The sequence below is a fragment of the Podarcis gaigeae genome, assembly GCF_964106915.1.
Source record: "Podarcis gaigeae genome assembly, chromosome: 8".
In the NCBI taxonomy this organism is placed as follows: domain Eukaryota; kingdom Metazoa; phylum Chordata; class Lepidosauria; order Squamata; family Lacertidae; genus Podarcis; species Podarcis gaigeae.
In genome coordinates this window covers 23,154,892-23,174,014 of record NC_139684.1, presented here as the reverse complement: position 1 = coordinate 23,174,014, position 19,123 = coordinate 23,154,892, and the positions used below count along the sequence as shown (strand labels likewise).

At 46.9% G+C, this 19,123-nt stretch overlaps 2 protein-coding genes across 5 annotated transcripts in view; one reads left to right on the top strand and one right to left on the bottom strand.

The window, feature by feature from the left end:
- Positions 1-19,123, top strand: part of MEGF6 (multiple EGF like domains 6) — a 211,605-nt gene that overhangs the window by 10,591 nt on the left and 181,891 nt on the right. For all 4 annotated transcript variants that reach the window (XM_083752388.1, XM_083752387.1, XM_083752389.1 and 1 more), the window contains exons 2-3: positions 2,639-2,773; positions 12,151-12,260. In XM_083752388.1, coding sequence (XP_083608514.1) covers positions 2,639-2,773; positions 12,151-12,260 — 245 coding nt within the window. The remainder of the gene's footprint in view (positions 1-2,638; positions 2,774-12,150; positions 12,261-19,123) is intronic.
- Positions 1-19,123, bottom strand: part of MRPS16 (mitochondrial ribosomal protein S16) — a 234,204-nt gene that overhangs the window by 191,217 nt on the left and 23,864 nt on the right. The gene's annotated exons all lie outside the window — the stretch shown is intronic.

Below are 19,123 nucleotides of genomic sequence, written 5' to 3'. Positions count from 1 at the left end.
GGCATCTCCAGGTAATTCTGGGGAAGACCCCTGCCTCAAACCCTGGCAGTCAGCATAGATAATACTGCATGGACGCTCTGGCTCAGTACAAAGGGAGCTTGCATGTTTGGGTCCCCAGCAATCCAATTGCCAAATGGGTGCACTCCATCAAATGTTTGATGTGCTCAGAATGGGAGTAAAAGCACTCTGAGTACTCTCAGGAACACCCTTTCGTCCTTAGATTTGTTCTTGTTTTAAAGGAAGCAAAGCTCTGCTCCATTTTGGATATACTTAAAAGGGTTATATCCAATGCTGGACCTACTTGGAATAATCCCTTTGAAATTAATGGACACGACAACTTTAGATCCATTAATGTCGACAGGTCTGCTCTGAGTAGGGCTAGCGTTGGCTGTGACCCAAAGCCTTTCAACTTCACCTGCCAAAAGCTCTGAAAGCAAAAGTTGGCAGTTCTGCAGCCCAGCCCAGGACAGCGTTTATCTCTGCACGTCCTGGTAAAGTAGAGACAGGTGGGGGAGGATTCCCCCCTCCCCACACACATAGGTTTTATCCTGAGGCTCCCTTGCAGCCTTTAATCTAGCCCTGTTAGCTTAACTCATCATCACTGACTGGAGCACTTCTTTTGATGAGCTCTTGATTTAGCTTAGCACATCCTGCCTCTCCGTTCCAGCTTCCCTGGAGACAATAGATTTCACTCTCAGGACACGGTTTTAGCTGAATGAAGAACAAAATTAGCCTGGCTGTAAACAAACATTTCTGTTTGGGGGTTATGGAATCCTGGAGAGCCAAACGTGACTCGTGCAATGTCTGTAGGATTGGCGTTTCCTCACCTAGAGTGACTTTCTTGGATCCCGAGGGCCACATTGCCTAGTGGACAACAAGGGGACGGACGGACACACACGTCAGTGGCTGGCAGGGCCAGAGGCAAAGTGACTCTTAACTTTGCAGTTTTCAAGCCAGCAAAAAGCAGGTGGGAAATAGGAACAAGGAGAGAGTGGGCAGTCTTTATATTGAGAGGCAGGGGGTGGGGGTGGTGGTGGAATCTGGGTCGAATCCAGCATTAATTAGAGCAGATGCACCAAAATGAATGGGAGCAACTAACATAGGACCATTCAGGAGGAATTGTTGTTGTTTAGTCGTGTCTGACTCTTCGTGACCCCATGGACCAGAGCACGCCAGGCACGCCTGTCTTCCACTGCCTCCCGCAGTTTGGTCAAACTCATGCTGGTAGCTTTGAGAACACTGTCCAACCATCTCGTCCTCTGTCGTCCCCTTCTCCTTATGCCCTCCATCTTTCCCAAAATCAGGGTCTTTTCCAGGGAGTCTTCTCTTCTCATGAGGTGGCCAAAGTATTGGAGTCTCAGCTTCACGATCTCTCCTTCCAGTGGACACTCAGGGCTGATTTCCTTAAGAATGGATAGGTTTGATCTTCTTGCAGTCCATGGGACTCTCAAGAGTCTCCTCCAGCACCATAATTCAAAAGCATCAATTCTTCGGCGATCAGTCTTCTTTATGGTCCAGCTCTCACTTCCATACATCACCACTGGGGAAACCATAGCTTTGACTATACGGACCTTTGTTGGCAAGGTGATGTCTCTGTTTTTTAAGATGCTGTCTAGGTTTGTCATTGCTTTTCTCCCAAGAAGCAGGTGTCTTTTAATTTTGTGACTGCTGTCACCATCTGCAGAAAGTACAAGAAAGTAAAATCTCTCACTGCCTCCATTTCCTCCCCTTCTATTTGCCAGGAGGTGATGGGACCAGTGGCCATGATCTTAGTTTTTTTGATGTTGAGCTTCAGACCATATTTTGCGCTCTCCTCTTTCACCCTCATTAAAAGGTTCTTTAATTCCTCCTCACTTTCTGCCATCATAGTTGTGTCATCTGCATATCTGAGGTTGTTGATATTTCTTCCGGCAATCTTACCACCTGCAGCAGGAACCGGCAAGCCATTCCAGTATCCCTGCCAAGAAAACTCCATGGACAAAAACTGCAGGAGGAATTAGGTGGATACAACAAATTATTTTCAGATAGGACTGATATTGGATCCATTTCCATCCCTCAATTTCACTTGAATTGTGTTTTCTTGCATTATGCTGCTAGCTAATTCTAAGTAATTATGCATTCCTGAAAGGTTATTTCCTCCCCCCACCCAAAATAGTGTGGGGGTGGTGGTGGTGGGGAGGGATTCATATCATAATCACTAGGCGATCCATATCCTCTGTGTGCCAATCCCTAAATTATTTTGAAAGAAGGCAGCTGTGATGCCTACCTTGAAAAGTAGGGGTGCACCACCTGTTTTCAGCCAGAGGGCTGCCTTCTTTCCTGAGGGGCAGATGCCAGAGGGAAACGTAGCAGGAGCGATACATGTAAATTTTGCCTTTCTATGGTAGGCTAGTTCCTACACACACTTTTTGGCATCATCTGTCCAGGCAAGAGGAAAGCATGGCCAGAGATCAAGGACGTATTCCAACCGGGCAAAAGCAATCAAGGAGGGTGAGTTACAGGTGCGGTCCAGGGAGAGGAAGCATAGTCTGAGGGCCGGTGAAAAAAAGCCTAGAGGGCCAGGTTTGTCCCCTGTGCCTGAAAAGAACGTCCCACTGTTCAGCCATGCAAAGAAATAACATCTTTCTTTTCCCTCCAGGCCAAACGTCTGTGCAGAGCAACAACTCGCAATGGTCAGTCACCGACAGCCACGCATCAGCTCCTTCTCTCGGTTGGTTAAAGTGTGGAATCCAAGTTGTCGAGGGCATCCATGGTGCTTGGGCTATGAACGGAGGTATGTGCCGTCACTGCGCTGGGTCTCCTGTATTTGTTTTGTTGCTCTTTCCAATTGCTATGTTGCCCGCATCTTGAAAGCTTGCTGGAGCAGCCTCTCCACCCCTGGACCATAATGGGATGTGTTCAGGGTCGGTTACATTCAGAGTGGAACCATTGAAGTTAGCAGACACGACTAACTTAGGCCCACTGATTTCAGCGAGTAGGACTTGGTTGGGGGTGCGTACTGCCGTTGAAGGGAATAGGCCTATTGCAGTCATGCTCACTGATTTCATAGGGCCATCTCTGAGGCTGCACCCACACCTTCAATTAAAGCACTATTATACCAGTGCTTTAAATGGCACAGCTTTAATAGCTTTCCCTAAGGAATCCTGGGAGCTGAAGTTTGTTAAGGGTGCTGAGCAGTGCTTTTTTTCTTTCCCTAGAAAAAAGAGGTGCCAGAACTCACCATGAACGCCTCCCTTGTTCTCTTATAATGGCAATGGCGCCCACCTGAGAGGTGCCAGAACTGAGTTCCAGCTGGAAAAAAAGCCCGGGCATTGAGAATTGTTAGGAGATCCCTATTTCCCTAACAGAGCTACAATTCCCAAAGTTTTTGGGGAAGATAGATGGTTAAATCACTCTGGGAATTGTAGCTCTGTGAGAGAAAGAGGGGGTCTTTTAACAACTCACAGTACTCTGAAACTACAGCTTCCAGATTATTATTTTTTGGGAGGGAAGATGCCCTTAAAGTGGTGTCATACTGTGTTAAATGTATGGTGCAGATGCGGCCTGAGTAGGACCAACCTTGGACACAACACAGTATAAATATGTGAAGTTGCTTACAGCTTGGCTGACTAACCTGGGTGCCTGCAGATGTTTTGGGACCACAACTCTCATCTTCATCCCTGACCATTGGCCATGCAGGCTGGTTCTGATGGGAGCTGGAGTTCAGTAACATCTGGAGGGGCTCCCCACCCCTGCTGTACACAAAAATCAAACCATTGGTCCATCTAGTTCTGGATTATTTAATTTTACCGCAGTGGGCAGCAAGATGAATAATGCAGTTTTGGACAGCAGATGAACTGCAGTGGAATGGAGACAGTGCTGCATGCAACAAATACAGAAACAGAAAATGATGGCTTCTTGCATCTCTACTCAGAGTAGATTCATGTCTATCAGTTTCAGTGGGTTCACTCTAAAGAGGACTAACGTTGGGTGCAACCCTGTGTCCCTGAAAGAAATGAAGACAGCTTCTTTCCTTCTTTCTTTTTTAAAGAAAGTCCTGTCTTGTATTTAAGGAATCCCTTGCAGCCTGTAATTGTCAGCAATTACCTTGCTGATGGAGAGCTGTCCACCAGTAAGGCTGAACTTACTGATTTATTTCTTCTTTTGGTCTCAAAGTCTGTGTCTTTGTCTGGTGCGGAGAGGACACTTTGAAATGTGAGGGGCTTTGTCTGCTGCTACAGCACTTCAAAGGCTCAGAATCCTCCGTCTTGCAAATGTTCGGCTCGCTCTCATGCGATGAATCTCCCTCCATCCCCTCTTTTTAACATTGTAAATCAGGAAGCATAAACACAATCTCTCTTCTCTTCTCCGTGAGACTCTAGCTGCTCTCTTCCTGGCTTGAAAAACATGCACGTTTTTGGAATGCAAAGTCAGAGGGGTTTGTGCTTACTGTCAAGTCAGAGCACGGCAACTTGGTAAAGTGGTAGTAAATCCCAGGTTATACCATTGCTGTGTATATTATTTTGCAAGAGTTACATAAGGAAATAGGCAGGGGTCTTGCCCTGCAAGAGACTGTGCTATCAATGTTTTAACTGTGTTTGTGTGGCTGAAACATTAACCCCCCCATTTTGTTCTGGAAATTTGGGGGTGGGGGAGCTCACGGCCCATCTCAACAGTTCCTTCTCGGTCACTTTTTCTCTCTCCTGGAAGCCTATGGGAGAATCCTGGCATCTCCAGTAGGGTTTGCCTGAAACCCTGGAGAGCCAATCACTGCTGGCAATACTGAGCTAGTTGTGGACCAATGGACTGACTCGGTACAGTGGTACCTTGGGTTAAGTACTTAATTTGTTCCGGAGCTCTGTTCTTAACCTGAAACTGTTCTTAACCTGAAGCACAACTTTAGCTAATGGGGCCTCCTGCTACTGCCGCACAACCGGAGCACAATTTCTGTTCTCATCCTAAAGCAAAGTTCTTAACTTGAGGTACTATTTCTGGGTTAGCGGAGTCTGTAACCTGAAGCGTATGTAACTTGAAACGTATGTAACCTGAAGCGTATGTAACCTGAAACGTATGTAACCTGAAGTGTATGTAACCTGAGGTACTAGTGTATAGCAAAGGGCTATAACTTGGTGGTAGGGCATCTACTTCACATGCAGAAGGGTCCCATATTCAACCCAGGGCGTGTTCTGTGCGTGAAATCCTGGAGAGCCGCTGCGGGTCTATGTAGATGATCAGCAGTGGCTGGGGCCCATTGAGACTGGTAGGGTGGCAAGCAGGGAGCCCAACAGTAGGTGGCACCAGAGCCAATTAATTCCAGTTTTGATCCCTATCCTTCTCCCTGCTGAGTTCTACAAGGGGCAACTTTGATATGAGGAAGTGTAAGCTGAGAGATCGTGCGGCCTCTTGGACTAAGAGAAGAAGGCAGGCTGGTAGGGGCTGACTAAGAGCAGTGTGAGGTTGGTGTGGCAGTGCCCCCTTTGCCGAAATGGACCAACTTCCACTGTGCTGAGCTAGATGGGCTTACGGTCTGACGATATAAGGCAACTCAAGAGCTGGCTCAGTCACAATCTCAGGGTTGTGGGTTTGAGCCCCACGTTGGGTAAAAGATTCCTGTATTGCCGGGGGTTGGACTAGATGACCCTCATGGTCCCTTCCAGAACTGGCAGAGGAACGGGGGGAGCGCACCACCCCGGCACCACTGGGGAGGGAGGTACCATCCCTGGCACCCCCGGGACATGCGTCACGCACCCCCCATCGCGCCGGGTGCCATGCCCCCACAAATGGCTGTCACGCCCCCAGGACGCATGCCATGCCCCCTCTTGCTCTCCACTCCCAGTGCCGAAGCATGCAGCTTCGCCACTGCCTTCCAGCTCAACAATTCTGTGAACTTCCTTGTGTTACTATTGAGCTTGAGTTGGGCTAGATTTCAGCTGAACATCAGGAGGCTATATTTTCTTTTTAGTGCAAGTTGTTAATAATATGTATAAGCTTAAATGCATGTGCCAACTAGCATATCTCTATATCTGAAGTTGTCTTCAGATAACTCTCAGTTTAATAAACGAAAGGCAGCACCTATTTATCCTTCCTATTGCTTATAACACACCAGAACCACAACAGCTTTTGAAAATATTAATCAACAAGTATGTATTTAACTTGCATTACCCATGTTAATCAACCTTAAAATAATAGTTGGCTGATCTACCAGTTAAAGCAGTCAGAGTTTGCAGCCAGGTTCATGATAATCCTTCAGAACTTACTACAACCAAACAGAGCCAGTGTGGTGTAGTGGTTAAGAGCGGTAGTCTCATAATCTGGGGAACCGGGTTCGCTTCTCCGCTCCCCCACATGCATATGCTGGGTGACCTTGGGCCAGTCACACTTCTCTGAAGTCTCTCAGCCCCACTCACCTCACAGAGTGTTTGTTGTGGGGGAGGAAGGGAAAGGAGAATGTTAGCCGCTTTGAGACTCCTTAAAGGGAGTGAAAGGCGGGATATCAAATCCAAACTACTACTACTACTACTACTACTACTACTACTACTACTAATAAACGAGTGTGGGTGTTACTAATCAGCAGGTATGATGGTGACTTGCTGCCCCTTGTTAATCAACCTAAAATATTAGTTGGCTGATCTACCAGTTTAACCAGTCAAAGGTTGCAGCCCATCTATCCATAATCCTTGGGAGTGAAAGCTCCTAGCTCCGTTGTGTATGGTTCATATCATGCAAAGTATGTTTCCTGGCCTCTGTGTTGGCTTCTGGAGCTCTTTCAATTGGCCAACACTGGGCTGTGGAAGCAGATGAATCAGGAGCTTGGCTGCAGCATTGCGGATTTCCTTGATGGGACCAGGGAGGCACAGCAGCTGCTCCACTTTTTTTTTGTTATAAGCAGTTGTGTGACGAAGATTGGACAACAGGGGCACTTAGCCATGGGCATGGCCCAAGCAGGGGTTGCAAAATGGCAGGCAAAGGGCACGGACCACGTTGGCAGTTCTGGAAGAAGTCACACATTATTTAATGTTTTAATTTTTGGCAGGCAACTATCATGACCAATTTTGCCTTGTCATTCCAGGAGTATGCAGTTATGTAACTTTAGACCAAATGTGGGGAGCTTCAGGTCCAGGGGCCAAATGTGCCCCTCCAGACCCCTCTGTCGTAAAATTATAGGAAGGCACCCAACAGAGGGCCATCCAGCCTTCAGTGAAATGAACTAGGATAGCAAGAGGAGGTTCTTAGCATTTTGAGAGAGCTGGACTTCCTTAGATGCCAGATGATCACAGTACAGTGGTACCTCGGGTTAAGTACTTAATTCATTCTGGAGGTCTGTTCTTAACCTGAAACTGTTCTTAACCTGAAGCACCACTTTAGCTAATGGGGCCTCCTGCCGCCGCCGCGCCGCCACCACCCAATTTCTGTTCTTATCTTGAAGCAAAGTTCTTAACCCGAGGTTCTATTTCTGGGTTAGCAGAGTCTGTAACCTGAAGCGTATGTAACCTGAAGCGTATGTAACCCGAGGTACCACTGTAGGCTTTAACATTAGGAACAACAATAAATTTATTAATAGCCCTTTCTCTGATGTGCATCAAATTTATGAATGAAGCCCAATACAGTGTTCAAAACATAAACGGCCTCGGTACTGTATACCTGAAGGAGCGTCTCCACCCCCATCGTTCAGCCCGGACACTGAGATCCAGCGCCGAGGGCCTTCTGGCGGTTCCCTCATTGCGAGAAGTGAGGCTACAGGGAACCAGACAGAGGGCCTTCTCGGTAGTGGCGCCCGCCCTGTGGAACGCCCTCCCATCAGATGTCAAAGAGATAAAGAATTACCTGACATTCAGAAGACATCTTAAGGCAGCCCTGTTCAGGGAAGTTTTTAATATGTAATGCTGTACTGTTTTTAACACTGATTGGGAGCCGCCCAGAGTGGCTGGGGAAACTCAGCCAGATGGGCGGGGTATAAATAATAAATTATTATTATTATTATACCCATTAAATATATACACAGTGATACTTTGGGTTACAGACGCTTCAGGCTAAAGATGCTTCAGGTTACAGACTCTGCTAACCCAAAAATAGTACCTCGGGTTAAGAACTTTGCTTCAGGATGAGAACAGAAATCTCACAGCAGCAGCAGGAGGCCCCATTAGCTAAAGTGGTGCTTCGAGTTAAGAACATTTTCAGGTTAAGAACGGACCTCCAGAACGAATTAAGTACTTAACTCGAGGTACCATTGTATACGGAGAGGGAGAAAGAAAGGGGGGGGGAGAGACAGATTTCTTCCAGCCTTACGAGGAGACAAAATGGATTGATTTTGGGACTCTTTGCTGCTGAGCCACAGAGGATGGGAGCAGCGGTGGAGCTAGCCGCTCGGGCACCCAGAGCGGCGCACATCCCGTGCACACAGGGGGCGGGGCGAGCCGCCCAGGGGGGCGATCGGCGCAGTGATCGGCACCCAGGGAGGCAATTGGTGCCCATTGGGGGCAATTGGAATGGTGATCACTGCCCAGGGGGGTGGCGTAGTGATCCGCCATGGGATTTTTTCACCCCCTTAAGAATGACACCTGGGGCGGGCTGCCTTCCTACACCCCTGGATGGGGGAGCTGCTCAGGGCTAGGGGGAGCTGGGGGTCTCTTGTCCCAAGGACCTCAAAACCAGTAGCTGACCCTGGGTCAAAAGACAAAGGTCTTTTGTCAAAGGGCTCAAGCTGGCCTCAATGCTTTTAAGGAACGGTGTACCCACATTCTCTCCCTCTCTTTCCTGTGAGCAACACATATCTGGAAGGTAGAATTCTTGACCTCCTCCATCCTGGAGCAGCGGCGGGCTCTGGAGACAAGAGCAGTGTTTTCTGCCAAGCCCAGAGCAAGACGGCCGGAGTGGTTCCACCTGCCCTTCCTCTCCCCCCTCCTCTGGGTCTTGTTAAGTAGGGCTATTTTTCTCCATCTTAGTTCTCAATGCAATAAGGAGCCATATTAATTTTTATTGGGCTCGACAACATGAGCTTTTATTGGCATCCCTCTTTGAAACCGCATTGCCTGATAGTTCTCCTCCTTGCGGGGAATCCTTCCTAGGTGGATTCTTCTGCCAACTGGCCGCTCCCACACTGTGCCTCTAGCTGTACTAGTACTACCCGGGTCAGAAACCAAACCTGTCAGATTGCAGCAGGGCACCTTGGCCTTCCTGTTGCACGTATAGAAATGTTGGGTGCTGCCATATGCAGAGTCTAACCAAAGTTCCAGTTGGAGAAGAGGAGCCTGAGAGGTGATCTGATAGCCGTTGTCAAATATCTGAAGGGCTGTGGTGTGGAAGATGGAGGGTTACAAAAGTTGGGTGCATCCTCCTCTCTCTTCTGAGTGGTGGCAAGAGTCCATGGGGTTCCAGACCCCTCCCCCCGGGTCTGTGTATCTTTGGAAGACTGAGACACAGTGGAGACTGTCATACCCATAAGAAATATGGTTTATTTGCCTATTTACACCTTCAGTCTGCATGGAGGGCGTCCAGATCTTACAGCATGGCCATATCAAGAGGGGTTTGTCCCCCACAGCAGTGCAGGCAGCCTTCAGCCAACCTGCCCAAGATGGACCCCAGTCTTTCTTCTGCCACCTTCTTCCCAGAACCCCTTGCTCCAAAGCTCTTTTTCCTGTCACCTCAAACACACACACCATCACCTGGGTTACATCTGTCTCCCCAGGCCAAAGGATTCCTCTCTGAGGGACCAGAAGCCCACCAGCCCCTTTTGCCACAGATTCCTTGCCTGGCACAGTTCTGCAGCTTATACTTTTCATCCATATCTCAACTAATCAAAATCCTACCATTTATCCATTTCTAGGTTTTTTTGGGGGGTGTTCCCTCCCAAATCCAGTGTGGTATAGTCGTTAAGAACAGTGGACTAGTAATTTGGTGAACCGGGTTCACTTCCCTGCTCTTCCACACGCAGCTGCTGGGTGACCTTAGGCTAGTCACACTTCTTTGAAGTCTCTCACTCACCTCACAGAGTGTTTGTTGTCGGGGAGGAGGGGAAAAGGAGATTCTTAGCTGCTTTGAGACTCCTTAGGGTAGTGAAAGCAGAGACCTCACCTTGCCAACAAAGGTCCGTATAGTTAAAGCTATGGTTTTTCAAGTAATGATTCATGGAGGGCAAGGCTATCAATGGCGACTAGCTATGCTGGCTATGTTCTACCTCCACTGTTAGACGGTGTATGAATATTAGGTCCTGGAAATTCCAAGTGGGGATATGTGCTGTTGTGCCCAAGTCCTGCTTGCAGGCTTCCCAGGGGCATTTGGTTGGGCCCTATAAGAACAGGATGCTGGGCTAGAATGGCACTGGCATGATCCAGCAGAGGTCTTGTTAGGTCCTCCTAGCTCCTGTGTGTAAGCAGCTTGGGAAGAAGTCTCTTGTCACCTAAGAGAGTTTCTCGAAGCCAAAATAATTTCTCCTGGTTCTAAACAACCTGCACACCCCTCTTGATGCGAACTGTTAACCGTGGAGGGAATGTAACAACGAGTTTTCATTCATTTTTTTCAAACCTCGGCATGCTTTCCTTGCAGGCCATCTGCTCCATCACTTATATTAAAGCTGCAGATTTTTTAAAAAGAGGATTGCGTGACGTTGAAAACAATATCTGTTTTGAGCACAATGGAGAAGGGAGTCTTTTTGGCAGCATGCAACCCAGTTGGGCTTTTTGCCAGTTTGCGAGCTGTTTTGCTGTCTAATGACTGGATATTGCTTTCCCAGACACATCTGGGCCCTGATTGCTTTCTCCATGCTTGGCTGAAATGGGTAAAATATTTTCATGTTTTCCACCACCCCGTTTTATTTCTCTTTTCCTCCTTGCAAAACCGGGCTGGAGATGTTGTGCATTCGGATGAAGCAGGGTTATGCCTTAAGGCTTGTGCCCCATGCTAGCCCTACTCAGAGTAGACTTTTTGAAGTTAATGGGCGTGGCTAACTTGGGCTCAAGTCTACATTGAGTGGAACTGAGTTGGATACAACCCTGATCATTTGCCCTGCATTTGCAAGGGGTTGGGCTGGGTCACCTTTGGGGCAACAGTTGTACAAATCTTTTTTTTATGATTCAGTTTCTTTGTGAATTAAAAGCACTAAGTAACCAGGATTTGTCTGGACACTTAAAAAAATTTCTTTGTAATGGATACACCTGGCATTTTCTGCTATGCAGGAAAGTGTGTGTGAGTGCAACACTCGAATACATGCAGTCATTCTATGGGCTTTTACAGTTAGTTGTGTTTCATCTCTTGCCAATGGGATGTGTTGAAAACATATGTTAAAACCACCACAATGGTCAAACAATGAAGTTAGACTAACTCAACTGGAGTCTTAACTATATGTGATGTGAAAGTATTTTTTTCACCTGTAATTTTGGTCGCTTACAGACTTCCACTGGGGTTTTTTTTGGGTGGGAGTCAATCACATACTGAGAAATTCTGGTTGCACAGTGAAAGTTGATCCTGGTAAGGCTGGGGAAGATTCCTGTCTGAAAAACCTGGAGATCCGCTGCCAGTCAGTGTAGACATTATTGGCCCAGATGAACCTTTGGTCTGATAAGGCAGATTCCTATGTTGCTTCCTATTTGCAATGGCTTGATTGCTCTGGGTTGCATGTTAGAGCGGACCCACTGAAATTAATAAAGGTAAAGGTACCCCTGCCCGTACGGGCCAGTCTTGACAGACTCTGGGGTTGTGCGCGCATCTGACTCAAGAGGCCAGGGGCCAGCGCTGTCTGAAGACACTTCTGGGTCACGTGGCCAGCGTGACAAAGCTGCATCTGGCGAGCCAGAGCTGCACACGGAAACGCCATTTACCTTCCCGCTGGTAAGCGGTCCCTATTTATCTACTTGCACCCGGAGGTGCTTTCGAACTGCTAGGTTGGCAGGCGCTGGGACCGAGCAGCGGGAGCGCACCCCGCCGCAGGGATTCGAACCGCCGACCTTTCGATCGGCAAGTCCTAGGCGCTGAGGCTTTAACCCACAGCGCCACCTGCGTCCCCTACTGAAATTAATAGACAGAGCTAATTTACGTCCATTAAAGTTCGACAGGTCTACTCAGAGTAGGACTAACACTGGATGCAACTTTCTGCATCTGATTTCTGCTGATATGCGGCTGTAGCCTCCAGCTGCAGTAACATATAACACTGCTTGTTTTGATGTTTTCTTTTCTCAGGATGGTGTATTACATGGACAACAGGCAGCTCTACAGCATGCAGTATCAGACGGTGTACAGGTGCTGCCCGGGATGGTCTCAGTTTGGAGAGGACGCAGGCTGCCTTTATCGTAAGTGGGCCCTCCTTCATCCTGCCGTGTTTTGCCACCTGGGATAGCTCAGTCGGTAGAGCATGGGACTCTTAACCTCAGGGCTGTGGGTTCAAGCTCCACGCTGGGCAAAAGATTTCCTGCACTGCAGGTGGGTTGGACCAGACCAGGGACGTCTTAAGCATATCCGATGCTGTGGTGCAAAGATCCCTCTGGCACCCTCCCTGTTTCCCAGAGTGCCAACCTTTTTTAGGGAGGATGGCGCTGCCAGCGACGCGCCCAGCTTTGAGGGGCTGGAGGAGGTGGGCAGTGGCTGGAGGGCAACTCCTCCAGCGGGGAAGAGGCAGAGGCTGGACGTGGCAGCTCCCGACTCAGATGACTGCTTCGAACAGCTCTTACTGTTGAACAGCTCTTACTGTCAGGAAGTTCTTCCTAATGTTTAGGTGGAATCTTCTTTCTTGTAGTTTGGATCCATTGCTCCATGTCCGCTTCTCTGGAGCAGCAGAAAACAACCTTTCTCCCTCCTCTATGTGACATCCTTTTATATATTTGAACATGGCTATCATATCACCCCTTAACCTCCTCTTCTCCAGGCTAAACATGCCCAGCTCCCTTAGCCGTTCCTCATAAGGCATCGTTTCCAGGCCTTTGACCATTTTGGTTGCCCTCCTCTGGACACGTTCCAGTTTCAGTGTCCTTCTTGAACTGTGGTGCCCAGAACTGGACACAGTACTCCAAGTGAGGTCTGACCAGAGCAGAATCCAGTGGCACTATTACTTCCCTTGATCTAGATGCTATACTCCTATTGATGCAGCCCAGAATTGCATTGGCTTTTTTAGCTGCCGCATCACACTGTTGGCTCATGTCAAGTTTGTGGTCAACCAAGACTCCTAGATCCTTTTCACATGTACTGCTCTCAAGCCAGGTGTCACCCATCTTGTATTTGTGCCTCTCATTTTTTTTGCCCAAGTGCAATACTTTACATTTCTCCCTGTTAAAGTTCATCTTGTTTGTTTTGGTCCAGTTCTCTAATCTGTCAAGGTCGTTTTGAAGTGTGATTCTGTCCTCTTGGATGTACATTTGTTGATTTGCATACCTCGGCGACCCAGGCGTGCAGAGTGCACCCTCATAGGACAGTGTAGGTGAGCAATCGCAACGTTTGCGTATGCAGATTGTGCAGTGTGCGAACACCCCTGCTGGCCCAATGCAAAGCGTGTCGTGCTTCTTAACAATGGGGTAGCAAATACAAATTCTCTCTGTGTGTGGCAGAGCAGAGGGACCAAACATTTGCTGAATCTCTGAGCAGTTGTATGCGCTCAAAGGAACACAGAGCAAATGAATGAGAGGTGGTGATAGTGTGGAGGACCAAAGAGGCCTTCTTAGAGAGGGTGGACGCCGCATGAGGGCATCTTTCCCAGATGGAAGCGGACACTGTACTGTATATAAGCCTCTTCCCTGGCCATACAAGGCTAGGAAGCTCTGGCCTGGGGGCCAAATGTGATCTTCATAAGTCTCTCTTAGGCCACATCCTCTCTCCACAAGCCACACCCCTTGGCAGCCATATTTTGCACCCTCCTCAAGTGTTTTTTGCCTGGCTGGAGTGCATCTTTGAACTCCACTAATGCCTCTTGCTTGTCAGGGTGTAGAATATAGAGGAGTGTGCTTTGATGTGATGTACCATAGAAATAAGGTGACTATACAGAAAATTTGCATTCATTGCTCTGCCTACTCTTGCCTCTGGCTCTGCTGCCGTGTGGCCCTGAAAAGGTTGCTCAGAAGGGATGATGGTTTTGGGCTGAAAAAGATCCCCCACCCACCTCCTAGGATGAACAGTGCTCTTTCTACCCCACCCACTCCACTCCCCCCCAACCCCCTCCCTGGAATTTTGGTCACAGGCAGCATGGATATCATTGGGCAAGTCTCTGTTTTGGTTCCAGCATCAAGGAGACAACCTCAGAAAAATAACCAGCTGGCATAACCTGACTTCTATACCCATCTGTCTTCCTCATTTGTGGAGAAAACAACAACTAAATGGAGGTATTTCAAGTCCTGAGCTATAACCTCTGAAACAACTTGAAATTAAACTTTTTTTAAAACAAGAATTTCATGTGTGAAAAGATAGAGGAAAGAAAGAAAGAAAGAAAGAAAGAAAGAAGAAAAAAGAAAAGTACTATTACATTTTCATACATTAATATACAGTGGTACCTCAGGTTACATATGCTTCAGGTTACAGACGCTTCAGGTTACACTAACCCAGAAATAGTACCTTGGGTTAAGAACTTTGCTTCAGGATGAGAACAGAAATCGTACTCCGGCGGCATGGCAGCAGCGGGAGGCCCCATTAGCTAAAGTGGTGCTTTAGGTTAAGAACAGTTTCAGGTTAAGAATGGACCTCCAGAACGAATTAAGTACTTAATCCGAGGTACCACTGTACAGATGTGCATATTCTTATTATCCTAATACACATATAATTGTCAGTAACCCAATAGATTCTTTGTAAACTCATTCCATATATTGCTGTATTTATCCAAAGTCTGCGTCTATAAGCTGTCTGTTCGTATGTTGCCAATGTTGTCACGCCATTGATTAAGGGGGAATCGTATCTCTATTCTTCCAGTTCATTAGTACAATGAAACTTGGCGAAGGTGATCTTATGGCCCGAGTGGCATGTGCCCTCATCAGGGGTTGCCCAGAAGGCTCAAAGAAGTTCTCCACTCTTGGCCTAAAGGGGTGTGGGGAGAAGAAGAATCAACTCTATTCTAGTTTGCAAAGACATTGTGGCCTGGTGGTGATGCTTATTCCTACATAGGACCTCAAAAGTTGGGGCTTTTGTTTCCCCACAAGTGTGTAGCAAAGCAAGAGAAATATTCTGAAGAACCTTGTCTTTGTTTTCTACCCTTTCCATTGTTCTTAGTTGGTTCTTACTTCTTCTTAGCATGGAAGGTGTTCTAAGTTTACATCATGGAAATGCTAGTTGGATCGAGGTCCGTCCCTATTTAAAGCAAAGACCTGCACAGAGAAGATTAAACTCTGGACTGTTTTCAAGATCCATCCTCCTCATTTTTCAGAATGTTTGTAGAAATGATCAGGCCCCCGGGAGTTGCCTGATATGCCTTTGCACTCTGCTAGTGCGATGCGTTCTGGAGTTTTTTCTAATAGCTTGGGCTGAAGAAGGTAAATTGGGAATCACTCTATGTACGCTGATTAATTATGTGGGGAAAGGAGCCAGGCATTGTTGCTCATGGCTGGATCAGACCGCAGGCCCATTATAGTCCAGCATTCCATTCCCAAAGTTTAGAGAGATGCAGTGGTGGTGACGATTATTATGAATTTGGCGAGTTTGTCTAGATCAGTGTTTCCCAACCTTGTGCCTCCAGATGTTTTTGGCCTACAACTCCCATCATCCCTGACCACTGGTCTTGCTAGCTAGGGATGATGGGAGTTGTAGGCCAAAAACATCTGGAGGCACAAGGTTGGGAAACACTGGTCTAGATGAAACCCTGGGTTTCTTTCCCCAGCCCGCAATCCTGTATCTCTGAGGGCGGAATGCATACGAGCAAGCTTTGCCAACCCAAGTTCCTTTGTTAAGGCCAGGGTTCAGCAAACTTTTTCAGCAGGGGGCTGGTCCACTGTCCCTCAGAACTTGGGGGGGGGGTGTGAATGAATTCCTGTGCCCCACAAATAACTCAGAGATGCATTTTAAATAAAAGGACACATTCTACTCAAGTAAGAACATGCTGGTTAATGGACCGTCCGTGGGCCAGATTTAGAAGGTGATTGGGCCGGATCAGGCCTCTGGGCCTTAGTTTGCCTACCCATGATCAAGGCAATGGCTTTGGCTGGCCAGCTAATTACTGCAATTTAAAAGTCCAGAAGGTTGCCATAGAAGCAAATGGGTGGGGCTTTCCCTACCCCCTCAATAGCCAGAGCAGTGTGTGAGAGTTGGTCGGATGCTAAAGACTGGAGGAAGTGAGACAGGTCTTCCTCTGTTCTGGATTTTGGAAACCTAATGGGAAAGCAGCCTCTGTTGGAGTGTTAATGCTGTGAGCCCCTACCTCCCAGGTTGTGTTTATGCATGTTGTTGTTTAGTCATTTAGTCGTGTCCGACTCTTCATGACCCCATGGATCAGAGCACACCAGGCATTCCTGTCTTCCACTGCCTCCCACAGTTTGGTCAAACTCATGCTGGTAGCTTCGAGAACACTGTCCAACCATCTCATCCTCTGTCGCCCCCTTCTCCTTGTGCCCTCCTTTCCCAACATCAGGGTCTTTTCCAGGGAGTCTTCTCTTCTCATGAGGTGGCCAAAGTATTGGAGCCTCAGCTTCAGGATCTGTCCTTCCAGTGAGCACTCTGGGCTGATTTCCTTAAGAATGGATCGGTTTGATCTTCTTGCAGTCCATGGGACTCTCAAGAGTCTCCTCCAGCACCATAATTCAAAAGCATCAATTCTTTGGCGATCAGCCTTCTTTATGGTCCAGCTCTCACTTCCATACATCACTACTGGGGAAACCATAGCTTTTATTATACGGACCTTTGTTGGCAAGGTGATGTCTCTGCTTTTTAAGATGCTGTCTAGGTTGGCCATTGCTTTTCTCCCAAGAAGCAGGTGTCTTAATAAAACTATATATTCTAATTCCAGGCCCAGAAATTGGCTGTACCAGCCAACACTGGTAGACAGCACCCCTAGCATTATAAAATCATGTTGAAGATAAACAAAACATTGCACAGTAATTCCCTTTAAAGCAGGATTGCTTTGATTTATTGTGTATTTTTAAACTGCAAGAAAGGAGATTCCAACTCAACATTAGGAAGGACTTTCTGACATGAAGATCTGGCTGACTGTGGAATGGACTAACTCAGAAGGTGTTGGGAGTCTCCTACACTGGTGGTTTTTAAACAGTGGTCGGCTGCGATTCTTGCATTACAGGGGGTTGGTCTAGATAGCCCTTGGGGTCCCTTCCAATGCTACAAATCTCTGATTCACGATGGATATTTTATAGTTCAGTGGTTGGGTAAATAGGTTAATACTGCTTAGAAACCTGTCTTCCCACGAAGTAGTCTACAAATTAATAAACAGTGAATTTGTAACAACCACCACCATAATACTTAACTCAAGATGCAGCCAGTTTGCCTGCTGTGGAAGGGTGATGAAGAGAGTAAAAAATAAAATAAAATAAAATAAATAACAAGGATTGAAAGGAAACTTTGGAGAAGGACCAGATAATGGCCTTATCTGAACTCGGCAAAAAGAAGAAGAAGAAAAAAGTACACCCAAATTGGCAATCGGCCAATTAGCTCAACTCAGGAGGGAAAAGAACTTTCATAAAGGTTTCCTGCAGAGGAAGTGAATAATTCCATTCAGGAAAGCAGAAGTCCAGTATAGGAAAGAGAGACGCCTAGAGCAGCATCTTAGCTTGCCATTTGAACTGCTGGCACGGAGAAGGGAGAAGGAAATCTCTCATTTGTAACTGGAAAGGCGCGCGAGAGATAATGGGGGCAGACACGAAGAGGAAGAGCGTCTGTGCAGAAGAAAAATGATAATAATAGTCTGTGTCTGTTTATGAACTGGTGTGTAATTTGTTGGAGGAACCCAAAGTTAGGAATGTTTGTGTTTGTGCTTTTTTTTTTTAACTGCCTGCTAACGGGAACGGCCTTAAAAGCTAATGAGCTTCTGCGTTTGCCGGTCTTTGTGTTGTTGCCAGCTAGCAATTGTCACGAGTTTTTGTATGGCTGCAGTTGGAGCAACAACTGGCATGCTGTGGAGAAAGGGGAGAGGGGAAACACACCCCCACACCCCCACACCCCCACACCCCACCCCACCCCACCCCACACTACAACCCAGGAACCGTCTAGTGAAGCTCTGAAGATGTCGACCCACCAGCTGTGAAAAATGCAAATTCCATGCTAGGGACCATTAGGAAGGGAATTGAAAATAAAACTGCTCCTGTCATAATGCCATTGTACAAATCTATGGTGTGACCACGTTTGGAATACAGTAAGCCTACATGCAATGTGTTTAACTTGTGTGCATTCAGCTTACATGCAGGGCAATTAAAAAAAAAGTGTATTCCAGGGAAAATGTCTTTGGCATTGCAAACCGCCATTGAGCCCAATGGGTCTTGACTATACACGATTTTGGCTTTAGGCACGATCCTTGGAACATAATGTAAGTCATGGGCTTACTGTACAGGGTATGGTTCTGCTTGTCTCACCTCAAAAAGGAGCTGGAGAAGATTCAGCAAATGGGTAATAGAAACAATCAAGGGGATGGAGCGACTCCCCTATGGGAAAAAGTTGCAGTGTTTGGGGCTTTTTTGTTTAAGTAAAAAGGGAGTTAAAGATGACATGATAGAAACTAATAAATATACATTCTTCCACCATGCTATGTGAGTTATACACATGTGTGTGCGCATGCACTACCATGCTTGAAATAAACTAGTTCAGTTTCATGAAGCTCATTATATTAGTTCAAGAATCTCTGAACTACACTTGAAAGTAGTTTCTGTAAGTGCCAGGTGAACTGAATATGAATTAAGTTCATTTTCAGGTAAAACTTTTTTTAAAAATTTATCTTCAAGTTTATTCTTTGACCTTTCCCCCTTTAAACCCTTAAAGCCTAGATATCATAAATATTTGGGGAGGGGGTATAAATTAAACCATTCAGATTCCAGTATGTATATGTATATGTGTGTGTGTTTTGATGTTTACTTAAGTATACAGTGGTACCTTGGGTTACAGATGCTTCAGGTTACAGACTCCGCTAATCCAGAAATAGTACCTCGGGTTAAGAACTTTGCTTCAGAATGAGAACAGAAATTGCGCAGCGGCAGCGGGAGTCCCCATTAGCTAAAGTGGTACCTCAGGTTAAGAACAGTTTCAGGTT